The sequence below is a fragment of the Nesoenas mayeri genome (genome assembly GCF_963082525.1).
Source record: "Nesoenas mayeri genome assembly, chromosome: 3".
NCBI lineage: Eukaryota > Metazoa > Chordata > Aves > Columbiformes > Columbidae > Nesoenas > Nesoenas mayeri.
In genome coordinates this window covers 77727844-77743731 of record NC_137544.1, presented here as the reverse complement: position 1 = coordinate 77743731, position 15888 = coordinate 77727844, and the positions used below count along the sequence as shown (strand labels likewise).

Sequence of the window (15888 nt, the reverse complement as noted above, 5' to 3'; positions counted from 1 at the left end):
CTTTTATCATGCATGATATTTATAATTGCTCTGAATGTAACTGAAGAGGAACTGCTGTGAATTAATATCTGAGAATATGACACAATAATTTTATGAATGTTATTGCTGGCAGTGTTGCTGCGTGACAGCTAAAGTAGTAACACGATATTGTGATATCTGCTGATGGATTGTCTGTTTGTGCTTTTCTTGGTGGTTTTCGTGAATAAAAATAAGGATTTTCACAAGAACTGTGGAATGCCCTGGGTGATTCTGATCTCCCTCCGACTTACCCAAAAGCTCTGCCCCCCATGGTTTCCCACTTTATAAAAAGAAAGCAGATAAGCTGGCATTCTCCGAATGTCTTTGTCCAGTGAAGACATGAGTTCAGAATAGGCTTCAATAAAACAAAAATTGTACCTTTCTATATTACTGTTAAATTAATTGTTCTGGCCCCCTAAAGACACGCTGTATCAAATGGCAAGTAACTTGAGGAGGTCAACTGGCAACTGTTGGAAAAACAGGATTTTGTTTATTGTTAATAGTTCTTGTGTTTTCACAAGTACACCTGATCTTCTCAATACTTTTTCCTGTACTGCCAGGACCAGTTCACCTGCCCAGATGAGTATGAGGACCCAGCAGTTTTGTATGAAGCGATCCAATCTTTTGAAGAAAAGGTTGTGATTTGTCATGAAGGGGACCCAGCCTGGCGCAGTGCTGTTCTCTCCAACAGAGAGGAGCTGCTAACCCTGAGACACGTGGTGGATGAAGGAGCGGATGAATATAAAGTTATCATGCTCCACAAAAGCTACTTGAGCTTCAAGGTTATCAAGGTACATATACCATCTTTGTAATGCTGCAGTAATTTAGGGCCATAGATGCTGATGCTATTTCTGAGTAATCTGGCCCAAAGGAGAGGCTGATTATAGTTACTGGAGGCCAGAGGAGCTCTCTTCAGTTCACTTCCATTTTGCAACCATGTTTACATATCAGAAATAACATTCTAGGTTTTACCAGGCAGTAGCTGCAGAAGTTCATAAAACCTGTTGATGCAAAGACATGAGGTGTTCGCACCCACACCTGCTGTTGTTCTACCCCGATCATGTAGTTTTGCATCTTAAGTAGCAAACATTTTCACGTGAGCCATGCTTATTCTCCCTGCCTGTAGGTCAACAAGGAGTGCGTCAGAGGCCTTTGGGCTGGGCAGCAGCAGGAGCTGATTTTCTTACGCAATCGGAACCCGGAGAGAGGAAGCATCCAGAACAATAAACAGGTCTTGCGGAACTTAATTAATTCTTCGTGTGATCAGCCACTGGGATACCCAATGTACGTTTCCCCGTTAACCACCTCGTACCTTGGGACACACAGCCAACTGAGGAACATTTGGGGGGGACCTGTCAGTTTGGACAACATTACAAAGTGGTTCCGATCCAAATGGTTAAGGTAGGTGTTAAATTTTGGTTACACAGGTAGAGACCCTGCGGTTCCACTGTATTTCCTGTTAAGAGAGTAATTATGTACTGTTATCTATGAGTAAAAAATTAATTGCAAATAACTCAGAATATAAAAAAAATAGCCCTACAGATATATCAGAAAGCAAATTCATTAACTCACTCATGGCTTTTGTTGAACACATAGAAAGCTTTGCTTAAAGTTCATTATCAAATCACTCAGCACAGGCATTTCTCTCATTCCAGAGAATTTTACTGTTTATGCCGTGTAAGTAAGGGTGTCTTTTCTGCAATTCAGTGACATGTCAGAACATGAGTGAACGTGTTGGTGGGTTATGCTCCAAAGCTTTGGCAGTATAGATGATCATCCCCAAGTAATTGTTCTTGACCAAAACACATCTAAAATATACTATTACTATCCACTACAACTGCTTGACTTCCCCTGGGTAAGCTTGATCAGTATCTGACACCTTCCAGCTCTCATTCCTACATGTACTTTTCATAGAGCAATAGCTCAGTCTTGTTCCATTCTCCCCACCTGCCCTATCACCACTGTGGCTGAGGAGAGACAGGGGACTATGGGGACACTATGAGAGCCAGCCTGCACACTAAGACCTATCCTAAGATTAAATCTGGTGGTTTAATACCTTGGTTTCCCTGCATGCATCTCATTCTCACTGAGCTCCCTCGAGCCAACTCCCTTTCTTTGCTATTTGGTTGCCTCATGCAAAAGTTGTTCTAGAGACCAGTGTAACATTAGATAAAGAATCCCAAGGTCTTTCTAGGCTCCCAAGCCTCTTCACATAAAGAAGGAAAAGATTCACTTTGTGTCGCATACAATTTTGTTCCAAGTAAGCTTTACCATGTCATTATCTTTGTCATCTCATAAAATGTCGAAGGACCTGCGGCAGTACAAGAAAGTACAATTACACCTTGTGAGGGCATCTAATCTTGGTGGCACAATTTTTCATCCATAATAAATGGCTGACCATGTGCGTGTCCCTGCAAACAGGATGCGGAAGGACTGCCATGCAGCTCACCACGAGAGGGGGAACATTGAAGAGGTGGACAGTGCAGGGGGATCTTCGTCCAGCAGCAACTCCACGGGCAGTTCCAGCCAGAGCAGCAGCTCACAGCCCACCAGAGATGGCACCCCTCAGCTGCAAGCTTCATCTCAAGAGCCCCACCAGCATGCAGGTATTTGTATTCATTTACTGGTTGGTTTGTTTGTTTCTTTTTTCCCACATAGGTGGATGTTTTTGAGGTGCTCTCATATCCAGTGGAAAACTAATTTTAGGAAGAGGGAGCTTTTTCTTTCCTAATGACCAAGCACATGTAGGAGATAGCTTCCTGATATTGTTCCAGGTGTTTACTGGGAGGGTATAAGACAAACGTGATTCATCAAAGGTTCCACTGTCAAACTTCTTTATGTGTAACTTTTGTACTAGAAGGTGCCCCTAACTACGCTAGAATGAGAAATGCAGATGGGAGGGAGCCCGCACCACAGTGAGCCTGGCCTTATTGTTAGCTGGGAACAACAGAAGTGAAAGTATGCAAAAATCTTAATTATCTTGGAAGGACACTGCCGATTTATTTGAGGAATTGGTTTGGCTGTTCATCAGTGCGTGTAGAGGACAAACAAATAGGAAATAACTTCTCATGTCTATATAGCAGTTACCAACAGGAAATTAAATGTTGCCAGTCATTCTGTCAACCAACAGCTGAGCCCTTCTCATATTAAATTATGCATTCAGAAGTACTTCAGACATATTCACAAGGTAGAACTACTGTCCCTCACATTGGAAATATGCATTACATTTGGCAGTAGGTCACTATGAGACCTGTCACTGTGGAATCAGGGCTTGTAATGTAAAGCCAATTAACTCAGCCTTTTAACAAGGGGGGTATTACTGTATAAATTAAAGCAGAGAAGCAGAGGGGTGTGACACTTGTTTGCTTCCCGTTAGATCATTTTGACCTATCATTAAAGATAATGGCCAGGACTAGAGAAGATCTTGCCTTGAATATAAATCATGTTGTAAGAATAAAACAACTGCTGCTTTTAATTGAGTCTATCGTTAGAGGAATCCCCATGTGCACCCTCATAACTTGACACTGCAGTAATCAGAATGGCAAACTAAATTGTAAAATACTGATCCTGAGCATGCTGTACAAGAATGAAAGTTAATTGTGAGTTGTTTAGAAGAAGGTATTGGGTGCCTGGAAAACCACAATCAAGAGAGAAGGTCGCACTTAGTTAAGAAGAGCAACTGGGCCTGAGGTAAAACGAAGAAATGCAACCAATGCAAGGAAGTGGAAAATAGCAAATGCAAATCAGTATTCAGTCCTTAGAGACCATTGATAAGAGAAAGCGAATGAAATAAGAAGTTTCTGGGCATAGCACCATTAGAGACAAAAAGATGAAAGTAGGCTTGTGGCTGTTTATTTCTAAAGAGTATTTGAACCAAAATAAATCCTCGCAGTGGTCTCGATCTGTTACTATATGGAAAAGCAGTTGCCAGTAATGTAGAAATGAGAAATGTCTGGTTTGTATTGGGAAAAATGCAGATGATCTGTTTTTGTGATCTGATCATGAAGTAGTTCCTTCCATCCTAACAGCTATGAAGAACATGAAAGGGTGGCTATCAAAGCTACATGCTTAATTGAGCAAATCCAAATTACTCTCATTCAAGAAGGTTTTTACAAGAGCTGTTTAAAACGCAATCTCTGATCTTCAATAAGTATCAGAACGCTAAGGGAGTAACAGAGGACTGGGAAATAACTTACACTGTGCCTGTTGTTTAAAAAAACCAGAATGGATAGGGTGACCTGGGTAATGCATGTCTGTCAGTCTGACTTTGGTTTGAGTACACTGTTGGCCTACCACACACAGTCCTAGTGCCCTGATTTAAGAAGGGCAGTTCTAATTTGGAAGGAGTTCAAAGAAGAGCCAAAAAATGATCAAAGATCTGGGAAATACACCCTGTAGTGAAAGATTAAGAGCTTTCAAACAATTTATATTGTCAAAGATGCTTTGATCATAGTCTGTAAGTACTTACCTGGGAAAAAAAGGTGACCAAAGACAGTTGACTCAAACAGACTTGGATATAACCACACTGAACAAATTCAGATTTGAAATCAAGTGCACATTTTTAACAGTAAATAAACAGTGAAACAAGTGACTAAGGGTTAAGCTGGATTCTCCATGATTGGGGATATTGGATTAATTTCTTAGAAATAATCGTAGTAATTGGTAATACCATACAGGAATTAATTCCAGGAAGTTCTATGGCCTGTGCTGTATAGCACAGCAGACTCCATAATCACAGCAATCCCTTCTAGACTCATAATCTATGAATCAAGTACATTTCCTGTTTTCATATTTCATATTTCATTTTGCAGCCTGGTGCCGCTGAGTCTGTAAAATGCAATGAAAGCCCTATATAAAAAGTGCAACCAAAATCAGGAGCATTGGAAACGTGTGGGGTTCTGCCCCAAAGTGTCTTTATTTCATGATGCAGTTTATAGAACAGCCTTTGTTTCCTAAGTGTTTTCAAGGACAGAGTTATTTATGTGTAGATGCGGGTGGTCTCCTGTCCAAAGCTCTAACCACTGCATTTGGGATGAATATAGAATACTTTTGGACAGGGGTCAGCTTGGCAGTTTAAATCACACACAGATGTTTGGCCACGTTAGCCCCACGTTAGCACAAACTAACACACCGCAGCCCCTCTGTTCTTAATTCCAGTCTGTTCCTTTTACTTAAGAAGGGTAATGTATTAAAATAACCGTCAGATGTAGAAACCAAAGCACTTAAAGCAAAACTGCGGAGTCTGAAGAACCTGAGTCCCTGGGGAAGCCTGACCCCCAGTGTGTGCCCTCTCTGCACAGGGGACAACGGCAACATGGCACACACGAGCCACCTGCATCTGTCCCCCTGCTCTGAAGCAGAGATCTTGGGGTTCTTATTACAGAGAATGCTGCTTTGCATGCTACCTTAGGAATTTATGGGTTTTTTTAATTTATTGTTTGGAGAATAAAAGTAGAACTAAAGATACGTTGTAAGTGGGGTGCGAAAGTGTCCAGTGCTTGCCAAACCAACTAGGTTTTAGTCCAGCTAAAGAGCTCCAGTTAGGTTGTGGCTCAGCTCTGCCACCCGACTCCGTGTCAAGTTACCTAAATTCTCTTTGCTTCAGCCTCTGAAAAATGGGGCTAATGATACCAGCCTCTGGAAAAGCAGGTCTGTGGATGTAAAACAGCATGTTTCAGCTATATAATATAAATAGTTTGGATATGAAATCCTGCATTACTGGAACCCTCATGAATTCAGCAAATAGTCGTGTTTTTGGAAGACAGTATGAGATATGTATTCCTTTAGGCCTGCAAAATTTCAGTATCTAGAGGAGTTTCAGTGCATCCCTCTCCTCCATAGTTCAGGTGCTGTGAAAAAACAAAGCCGAATAAATTACCAACAACCTGGAAACGCCCCCCAGCAAAGCTCATTTCTGTGTTGATGATGGCTCTCAACAGATTTTCTGGCATCAGCTCTCTACCCCACAGCTATAGCTGGGAAACCAAAATGCCAGCTTGTGTTAGTGTTTGGAGGTTCCTGGAAAGCAGAAAAGCCAAGGAGGCGCTGGCGTGACTGGGTATTTGCTGTGAAAGCCTGGGGTAGAGCCTGGCTGCACAAAAAGAAAACTCTGGGGGCCTGTGGCACCTGCCAGCCCAGGGCGTGCCATTTGCAGAGTGCCTGGGTGCAACCAGGTATCTGATGGGTTCACGGGTCAGTAGTTGATTTGGTTTTCATTCTATGCCTATTTAAATATGCAAGCGTAAGAAATACAGTAACTATTTGTTTGAATGACATTAGACATTGATATCAATGTTAAAAACGGGGGTGTATGGGTAGATGAAGATAGAAGTTGCCCAGGCACGTCAGAGTAGCTTATCTAATCTACTTTCTGTATCCAACAGCAGCTGAATAGAGATGCTTCACAGAATGGGGCAAGAACCTTATGTGGTTTTTATTCAGACCTCCAGTTGACTACCCTAACTGGAGGTGCTCACAACTTCTCAGTCTGTGATCTACTGTAAATATCAGAGATATGAGATATATCTATATATATCTATATCTATATCTATATATAACTATATGAGATATAGTTTAATATTAGTCTTTATAACTGTCTTGTGGCTTGAATGCTATAGTCTTCCACTTGTTTGAATTCTCAAATTCTCTTTCCCCATATGCAGGAATAATTCTTTTTAATGTGCTATTGTTTTATCTCACAGTTGTTTTATTTTTGCATTTAATGATACCAAGCCATTTAGGATTAATATTCAATATCCTGTACTTTAGTGTGGTTGTCCAAGGGTAGTGGAGTTACAGCAGCACTATGCTCAGCCATTCACTGGGCAGGTTAAAAAGTACATGGTGGAACAGGTGTGAGCCTGTGATTAATTTCCTTGGGGAGCCTTCTCATTTCCCTCCCTTTTGATGCAGTGCAGAACCACGGGAGCTATTCTGACCAAAAGCCAGAATCCCTATCATGGAAAACATGGATAGGTTCATAGGTTTAGCAATGTGTTATTTGTGTTATTCTGGGGTTTCTATGGTGATAAAACCAGTAGTAATATGCCAATAGTAATATGTACACATGGGACACTGTCAGTAGCACAGATTTCACCAGGATGCCACTTACCTAAATATATTGTTAATCTCTCTTTTAAAGGCAGGAGAAAACCCAGGAGTCACTCTGTCCAGGCACACACTGCTTTAAACCAAAGGCCCCCTTCTTCAAGTCACTCTGGACTAATTGTAGAAAGCCGCCAGCCTTTCATCCAAACATCTACATCTGCCCACGAAATTGCCCAAAGGCTTTCCAGCAGTCAGCTGTCATTCCACAACTCAGCAACATCTGTGTTTTCCCAGTCCCCCGCTGCTCCTGTTGCTGGCCAGCTGACTGTGCAGGAACGAGCTGCAGCCATGCTCAGGTCCAGCCTGGCCTCTTCCACCAGCTCAACTCTCAGCCTGCTGTTCGGCAAGAGAAGTTTTTCAAGTGCTTTGGTGATTTCGGGGCTCTCGGCTGCTGAAGGAGGTAACACCAGTGACACCCAGTCATCCAGCAGTATGAATATTGCCATGGGTCCATCTGCTAGAGCAGCAAGTCAGGCAACTCGGGTAAGGCTGCAGCCAAAGTAGCAGTGCTAAGCGTGAGCTTCTGTATTGCTCTCCTGCCTGGTTCCTGAACTGTTCTCACCACTGTTTAGTTTCTTTCCTCACTGGTCAGAAACTATTATTTTCCAAAACAACATCAGGATTTGGGTATTTGTTTTGGATTTCGCTGCAACACAATCCAAATGAGACTGTTTAATATTAGTGTGTACATGAGAGTGATGTATCTGTAAGTAACTCACAGGCTGGCTGTTAAGTGTGGACCTGAAATTGCAAACTGGAGGAAAGTCCCTCTTCCATTCACTCAGACCTAGGACTTAGGTCTCAATTTTCTGCAGCCTGGGTGCTGAGTACCATCATAAGCAGAATAAATAGCTCCTTCCTGGCTTGCTTAAGTAGGACTTAATTACTTGTACAAAGAGGAATGGTTCCCACTGAACGGTGCACTTGTTCTGTCCCTCTCTCTGACCAGAAATTCAGTCCAGGACCTGACCACCTTGTTGCTGAAAGGGTTAGCCAAAGGAAGTCTGTAGGAAAGATTTCCTAAAGGAAACCCGCGTGCCCTGTGATTCAGCATTTTCCAACAGCGAAACAGTTGCACACAAAGAACTTCCAGCCCTCTTCCCAGGAGGGGCCCAGTTCTATTCCCATCTTCCCTGGAAAACTTAATGCACATAGTAGTGTTATTGTTTTATTGTCTACTTAAGTATATTTATTTAACTCTGGTTGCCATCAACTGCTTTCCTGAATTTTGGAACTTTCACCTCAGCAATACCGAGCAGTAACATGAGAAGATGGATTAGAGATAAAGAGCGACTGCAACTAAAGGTTGAGTGACAACATAATTAAAACTTTCACATTTGGCCTATCAAAATGGGAACAAATTGCCAATGGGAAAATTGTGGATAAAGTCCAAATTATTTTCCTGGTACTATCATTCTGAACTGTGTATAACTTCCCTAATTTTCAAAGAATTCTTCAAACCCCAAGTAAAATAAACTCCTCACCCTATGTGTGTTTTGCTCTCAACACAAAATACCATGTATGGTACCGTTCCCTGGAGTTTTGCCATGAACTTCAACAGAGGTTGAGTGAACGTTACTAACCTGGGTCCAATCCCGCTTTATTACTCTAATGAGCATTAATAATATTTCTGCATGTACAGCTGAACATGTCAGTTGACAAGGTGTAATTCCAGCTCTCAAGAGTTTAGAGCCTAATTGGCAAGAACTCAGCCAGTCTGCAATACCAAGCACTAATGGTGGAATTCACCTTGTCCAACTTTAAGCCACCTAAAATTCGGGCATGAAGTCACAGTAGATTTTTGGTGTGGCCTCTGTACTCAGTGGAGAGGATGAGCCACTTCACCCTTACAGCTATCAAGAGAAAATCTTCCCCAGGACACTCGTCTCTCCCTGCCCACCACTGGCAGCCCAAATGATACTTAAACTACACGATTAATTTAGATGAGGCGAGTCCTCATCAAAGTAACTGCTCAGAGTCCAGGTGCCTATTTGATTGGAAGTGGTAAGGAGGAAGTGTTTTATTTAAACGTTAATACAGCACAGTTCTGGAAAGCTTTTATACTAATGAGGTCCTTACAGTGGGGTGATGCTGCACATAACATTTTCAGACTGATAATTGCATTCCTGTTCTGATGAAAAGGTTTCTTTGTAAGTTGGACTTAAAATTTGGTGTATAAAGCAAGCCCCAGAGCTACCTGATTTAACTTCTTAGAAATCAGCCCTGCTAGGAACAGGGCGGTTTGGACTGGATGACCTCCAGAAGTCCTTTTACATCCAAATTATTTTATAGCTTTCTATATGTGTACATCTCTGGTACTAAAACCTCTTGCTCCTTGTCTGCTCTTCCTCCCAAATTTATGCGTTACACAAAGTGCGACAAGTACCTCTTCACTCTTCAGAAGTCCCTTGTGAATAATGCATGTTAAGAATCCCAAGCAGTGTCACAGAATGACATTCCTAAATCAAATTTTAACTTTTTTACCTGTCACTTCAAAAATAGCTGAAGTATTACATGGAAATTTCCTAAACTGATTGACTTTTCTTTCTTTTCAGCAACTTACCGAGACCTGTGAAGCAACCGATGCTACAGAACCCAGACCGCGGCAAGAGGCAGGTCTGGCCCACGCCATGTTCATCAGTCAGAACCTGGAGTGCAGAAGGGCCAGCCAAGAAGATATGGCCCTGGAAGACACGGCTTCTCAGCAAAGTCTGTCTGAGGAGCAGTAGGAGTATTCCTAGGACAAGGGCCACATGCTTCTTAGAATTAAAGCAAGTTAGGTCAGGGATCTGTACCTGGGTTTAGGTTCTTTCAAACGTAACAACCAACCTCCAGATGTTTATTTTTCTAACTTCTACACAAGAATACTGTGGGGCAGATGTTCTTCAGCTAAAGGCCTTGTCATGTCCTAAAATACACACAGTGCCACTTCCTCTCAGGTTCTTGTAAATCCTAGAACAATGAATACCACCTGTTTGATGTTCCTTCTCCTGGAATGGCTGGAATCACGAGTGAATACAGTGGGAAATATCAACTCAGTGAAAAGCACACAAGACATCTCCTTCCTGCCATAACCGAACAGCTGATTGCATGCAAACTAATTGGCATTTGATACATAACATAGCAAAGGACAACTTCGAACAGAAGCAATGAATAGGTAAAAGGACAGTACAACATGTACTGTTACATGAGCTAAATCTGAGTTTTTTTTCCAAAGCAAATATTTTTTATTTCTATTTAACATGTTATGCAGGTGGTAATTCTGAATAGCAACATACCATCACAGATTGATATACTGCATGCAGCCATATTGAAATATTACATGATTGAGCCACGCTACACTGTTTAACAAAAGTCAAGCGTGAGAAAAGAAAGTATCCAGTGCATGGAAAGCCTTCAAAGCATATGGTGCACCTCATTTGCAAAGAAAGCAGCTTTGCATAAACAGCTGCTCTTAGGTATTATCTCGTGCTCCTGTTTGGTTTACACCAGTGTTTTTCAAATTCCAGGCAACAGCCCCCTTGGGAGTTGCCAAAGCACCCAGGGGAATCCTCCTCAAGAACAGGAAAGTGCAAAGCAGGCTGTAATTATCGTCTGGAAGTGTTTGTATTAGGAAGGGAACAGCTAAATGCCTTTAATTGCTGGACACAGCTCAGTGTCCATAAACACTTGTAGCCAGTAATTACAGAGCCTTCTGATTTCCCTCCCCCAGAGAAACTGAGCTGCTGCCAATTTAATAGTTGCATAAAGACAGATGAGGCAAACAAGGGAGGCTGCGCCTTCACAAAGTTTGAGAAACACTGATTTACAGGAATGCATGACTACTTTGGAAGCCAAAAGGCTACAACGAATTTTTCCTTAGCACGCACATGTGCTCATTTTTTTTTTTTTTAATTAAAAAAATTGCAGCTATCAGTGTCTTGCTGTTCCTCTTTACTGTAACTACCATAGGTTGTTTCTAATTTTCAACACAATGATGTGCAGCCAGGCCATCTTGTCCCAATTAACAAGACAGATTTAACAAGAGCTGCTGTAGCTAAGTCTCATTCTGTTAGGTGATACACAGTTGCATTCTGAGCTTCCTACTGTGCCACACTTAAGTAGTAGAACTAAATAACACCTAGTGAAAATAAAATGATCCAAGTACCTTTTGTGTGGCAGCAGTTTTTGGGTTTTCGTTCCGAATTGTTTTCATTTGCTTTCTGCCTTCTGAAATTAAGAAATCTATTGTTTTTCTTTCAGTTCAGATATTAATGAATTGATTATTTATAAAGCCCAACACAGCCTAGGCAAAATTCTGCTCATGTTCGCAAGGGCAGAAGCAGATTATTAATGTACAGACCCCTGACACACACAGTCACCAGCATGGTTTAGGCCCTGCTAATGTCTCCTCCAGCACCCAGGTGTGATGTAGAAGAGAAAATTGAATTCAGCTGCTCTCTTCTGACCATTTCTGGCAGATGGTACCTTTCTTCCCACTACCCTGCTCATGAAGTGCTTCATCACACATGACGGATGGAGGTTACACAGGTAGGTGGAGAGCTCTTAGTGACAGCCACCAGCCCCATTTCTGCACTCCGGGCTTTTCCATGGCAGTCTACTACGATAGCTTAAGTTTTAATTAATTTCCATCAAAAATAAGTAACTCCAGTAGTCCTAACTAACCTAAAATATTCTATGTATCCAACTCAAGGATATTAAACCTACAGAATAATAAGACATGATGGTTAGAAATAAAACCTGGAACTAGGTATGAGGTTGTACTGATTAAACATCATCTTAGACTCCACCATGTTTGCATGAGGTAGAGATAAACCCGATTACTTTCTACCTGATGAAGATGTATTTAAGGCTCTGGTGCACACAAAGCTAATGAACAGGTACTAAGACTTTACAGGAGGCCTAATTTCAACAGTAAGCTGCACAGAACAGCTCTGTGTAGCACCAAAAGGCACCCGAGTCTATAGGGTGCTGTTCTCGGCGTATGTTCTTACCCATACTTTTATTCCTGAGAGACCTAAGCAGCTTGATACTTAACCTTATACATGAAATGCTTCAGAGTTGCAAGATGGAGGTACCTGTGACACCTCAGTAACCCCACTTGTTGGGCAGTTTTGGTCTCTAAATGAAAAGCTCTGCTTTTAAGTCAGTTGCAGCACTGATGGCAGGTTTCACTGCGTGTAACGCAGTTGTTAGAACTTGGCCCTGAAGCTCCTCAGGCTGAACAGTCTGCATGCATTACAGGTCTGATTTCTTACCGTAGCTGTGATGCTGGAAGAACGGCCGCTACCAACGACATAAGTACCTTTTACACACAGTTTCATTTTGTGTCAATTTTGAAGATTCGGGGATTTTTCCAGACCCACAGAGGCCACTTACTCAGCAAGGGGTAAAGGCAGAAACCTGCCAGATGCTTGTTCAACCAGCCCAGAACCTCCTTGTTTCTACAACCTGAAAGCCATGACGTTCCCATCTTGCTGGAAGGCTGAACGTGTCCTTTGAGGAAGCCAAAAACTCAATCCACAAGAGCATTTGGTATAGGAGGTTCTTCCATAGAAATGGCAGAAGGGACAGAGCTTAATCTGAAGCTGAAAAGAAACATGGTGAGTGATTTTTATCCACACTGGCTGAGTGAGGCACTCGCAGAGAGGAACAGAACAGTAGCACAAGCACAGTACTTAAGCCCTTGCATTGCATGTGGGACACTGACCCTCCTCCTATTTTGTGTTCCTGAACTTTCCTTTCACTAGTAAGCTCTTTTTTACATCATAACTCAAAGGCCAGGTGCTATACTCCTAAGGGTGAATCCTGGCCCAAAGATCTGGTAAAAAGGTTTTTAGTAACATTTTTCCAAAGCAAACCACAGACTGCTGCACTCACATCCCCCAGGTACGCTGGCAAGTCCCCAGCCTGGCCTTCAGCTCCGCTGTTTCCCACCACAAGCAGGAAACAGTGATGGGCACAATGTACAAAGACTCTTTCTGTTCATTCTGAAATACGAACACTGGAGGTCCTGCTGTTTCCTCCATTTTGAAGCGTCATGCAAACTTCTTCTGTGAAAGAAAGTAGATTTCTCACTGAGAAGTCTCACCTCATTCCCAGAGACACAAAAATCTTGGCACTCATTGCATTTAACACAAATGTTAACAAAAAGGATTTACCAGTGTGAGTCTTTTTTTTCCCCTTGACAAGATGGCCAGATCACCTCAATAACAATTAAGTTCTTAGGAATCTCTGCAATGTCATCACAGCTTTTTTAAAACACTATTTATTAGAATAAAGCAAGAAATGTTATCTGCATTTGGCTCCAACCCACCGACTGCTCTTCTCTTGCTGGGGAATTTAAGTTAAAGATTAGCTGAATTTTGTGCAGCTCATTTTAGAAGATCAGAATTACCAGTGAAATTCTCCAGCATGTAATAATCATCTTCTCATCAATGCATGTTTTTTAGCTACACAATTATTGCCATATTTAGATTACTCCCTGGATTGGGAGCTAGTATTTAATTACAGTGTTTCACTAGTGCTTGTACATCCTTAAATCTGCAAGACAGACATATTACGTATAATTAACTTTGCAGCAGGTCCAGTGTTAAAGATTCACCTCTCTCATTCAGCCTTCTCAGAGTTTTACAAGTCAAAAATTGTCTAATGCATGATAAATAATGCAGGCCCCGTTTATTCCATGCTGTGTGCCACTTTATGTTGGAATTACAAACCTCCTTGCCAAAACCATCCTCAGTTCTCAGGCTTTGAGAGAGTAATTGGTACCTCATATTCTCCCTGGTTTTGCACCAATTAAAACCTGCAGGTGCACTAATGTTGTCATCTGGAGTCTTGCGGCTACATCAGAGGTTATTTTCACCAAATGTGGGCTATTAGTAAAATGGGCCCATCAGGGGAATTGTGAATGCTCTGTTGTTACAGTGCTCTCAAGGCCTTCCAAATATTTTACTAGCACAAGACCAGACAATAATTTTTTTTATCTCTAAAGTAAACACAGGGTGTCATAAAAACTAAGTTCAGTTGGAAATATTACTTTCTCACTCAACGTATATTTGAAACGGGGCAAATAATTTCTTTAGGACTGTCTCAGATTAAAAGGCTGGACACGACTGGTAAGGTCATCCAGGATCTCCTGCTGAACGCAGACTACGAAATTTCTCTTTATTTCCCTTGAAAAACACTCTGTAGCTCAGAGAGAAGATGGGCTTTAAAAAAAGAACACCAACTAATTAAAGTCTCTGACCCATCTTGAGGTAGGTAGCAGAAAGCTAGAGTCAATGACGTCAGTAGCAAAAATACCCTTTGATTTGAAAGGGCTGATGCTTCACTCCCAGTGAATGAAAAATCCAGCTCCATTTTATAATGTTTTCTAGTGATTACCTACCCTCACTATAAAAGGTCTTCCTTGCACCATTAGACAATGGCTTAAAAGCACTATAGGCACACTGGGCAAAAGCTCCCCAAACTTGCTGTTATGATTTTTTTTTCCAGCCAATTAAGTGATGGGACTACAGCATCATGGCATTATATGAAGGGCAATATATCTGCTCTTAGGAGGAACAAATACTGCTCCCAACAATACTGGCTGAGCTGGAATCTGGAAAACTGAACTCTGCCATCACTCCTGAAATAACTCCCCTCCCCAGACTCTACCACAAAGTATCAGATATCTCAATTTTATTTAGCTTTAAAGGTCAGTCCTCATCTAAGATTCAACTGCAGTCCCACTAAAAACTTGGTATACCCGTGACTCATTTCATCACTGAAAGAACTATTCTTTTGCAGCATATTTCGCAGCTTAAGAGACTAAACATTGGAACAGCAGGACATCCAGCACCGAAGAGCAGAGAGGTTTCTGTTCGAAAGTCTATGGCACATAGCTCTGAAAAAGTTTGCTTTGATCCCAAGTCCTTCACCTCTAACAAGGTATCTGGTCTAAGATGGCCACAGTAATTTACAGGGGATTAGTGATACCTTCAGGGCACAGCCTTATTTTGCAAAAAGCAGCCAGGAGCTGTACATTCTCAAAGGAGTGGGACCCTGAGAAGAATTCCCTTTTTCCAAATGTGAAGAAGATGATACTATCATCCAAAAGGATTTGGGAAGCATAGTAGTGGAACAGGCAGTCAGGGAACAAGGCCATGGCATCCTTTAACATGACGTGTACCTCCTGTAATCCGTGGAGGGGCAACGTTTGTACCAGACCCTCATTCTGAACATTTGGAAGGAGAAAGGACATTCCCTTCATGCTTTCAACTGTTTTCCAAGGCACCTGTAAAAATGCCTCTCCCCATCCAGCCCCGCTACAACTTGGGGTGTCAGTTTTACAGAAATAAATCACTGACGTTTGAAAATGCTTTTAAAGACTTTGCTCATTTTAATGGTTGTTGAACTGAACAGAAAAAAAGTTAAGAAATTATTGAATTATTAATAACTTTTTGCAGCCAGAGATTACTATAAATCACACAATGAACAAGTGTGCACCTGGGAAGGAATTCTGTTTTCACAACATGCGAAACTGATTAAGTGGTAGCACTTTCCCTGAACACATCTGCACACCCCATAGGGGAAAAACATTGTCTAATATTCTCAAACACTTCTTATTTCACCATTAACTATTATGCATGTGCAGAATCAAATAAGAGAAAAAACCCAACCAGACAAAAAGTGTCAATAAACATAACTGATTGGAAAACCTATATAGAAAAATGCAGTATTAAGTCAATCCTGACTTAATAAACTCTGCATGAAAAACAT

General features: G+C 41.6%; 1 protein-coding gene across 1 annotated transcript in view; it reads left to right on the top strand.

Annotated features, from left to right (window-relative positions):
• The window catches only part of PCNX2 (pecanex 2), a gene marked incomplete at its 3' end in the record, with an annotated part of 150331 nt that extends 140477 nt beyond the window's left edge, over nucleotides 1–9854 (top strand). Inside the window, exons 30-34 of the mRNA XM_080342527.1 lie at nucleotides 579–809; nucleotides 1145–1419; nucleotides 2440–2624; nucleotides 7160–7608; nucleotides 9681–9854. Of these exons, the coding sequence (XP_080198653.1) occupies nucleotides 579–809; nucleotides 1145–1419; nucleotides 2440–2624; nucleotides 7160–7608; nucleotides 9681–9854 (1314 nt within the window). The remainder of the gene's footprint in view (nucleotides 1–578; nucleotides 810–1144; nucleotides 1420–2439; nucleotides 2625–7159; nucleotides 7609–9680) is intronic.
• Between the last annotated feature and the right edge of the window lie 6034 nt (nucleotides 9855–15888).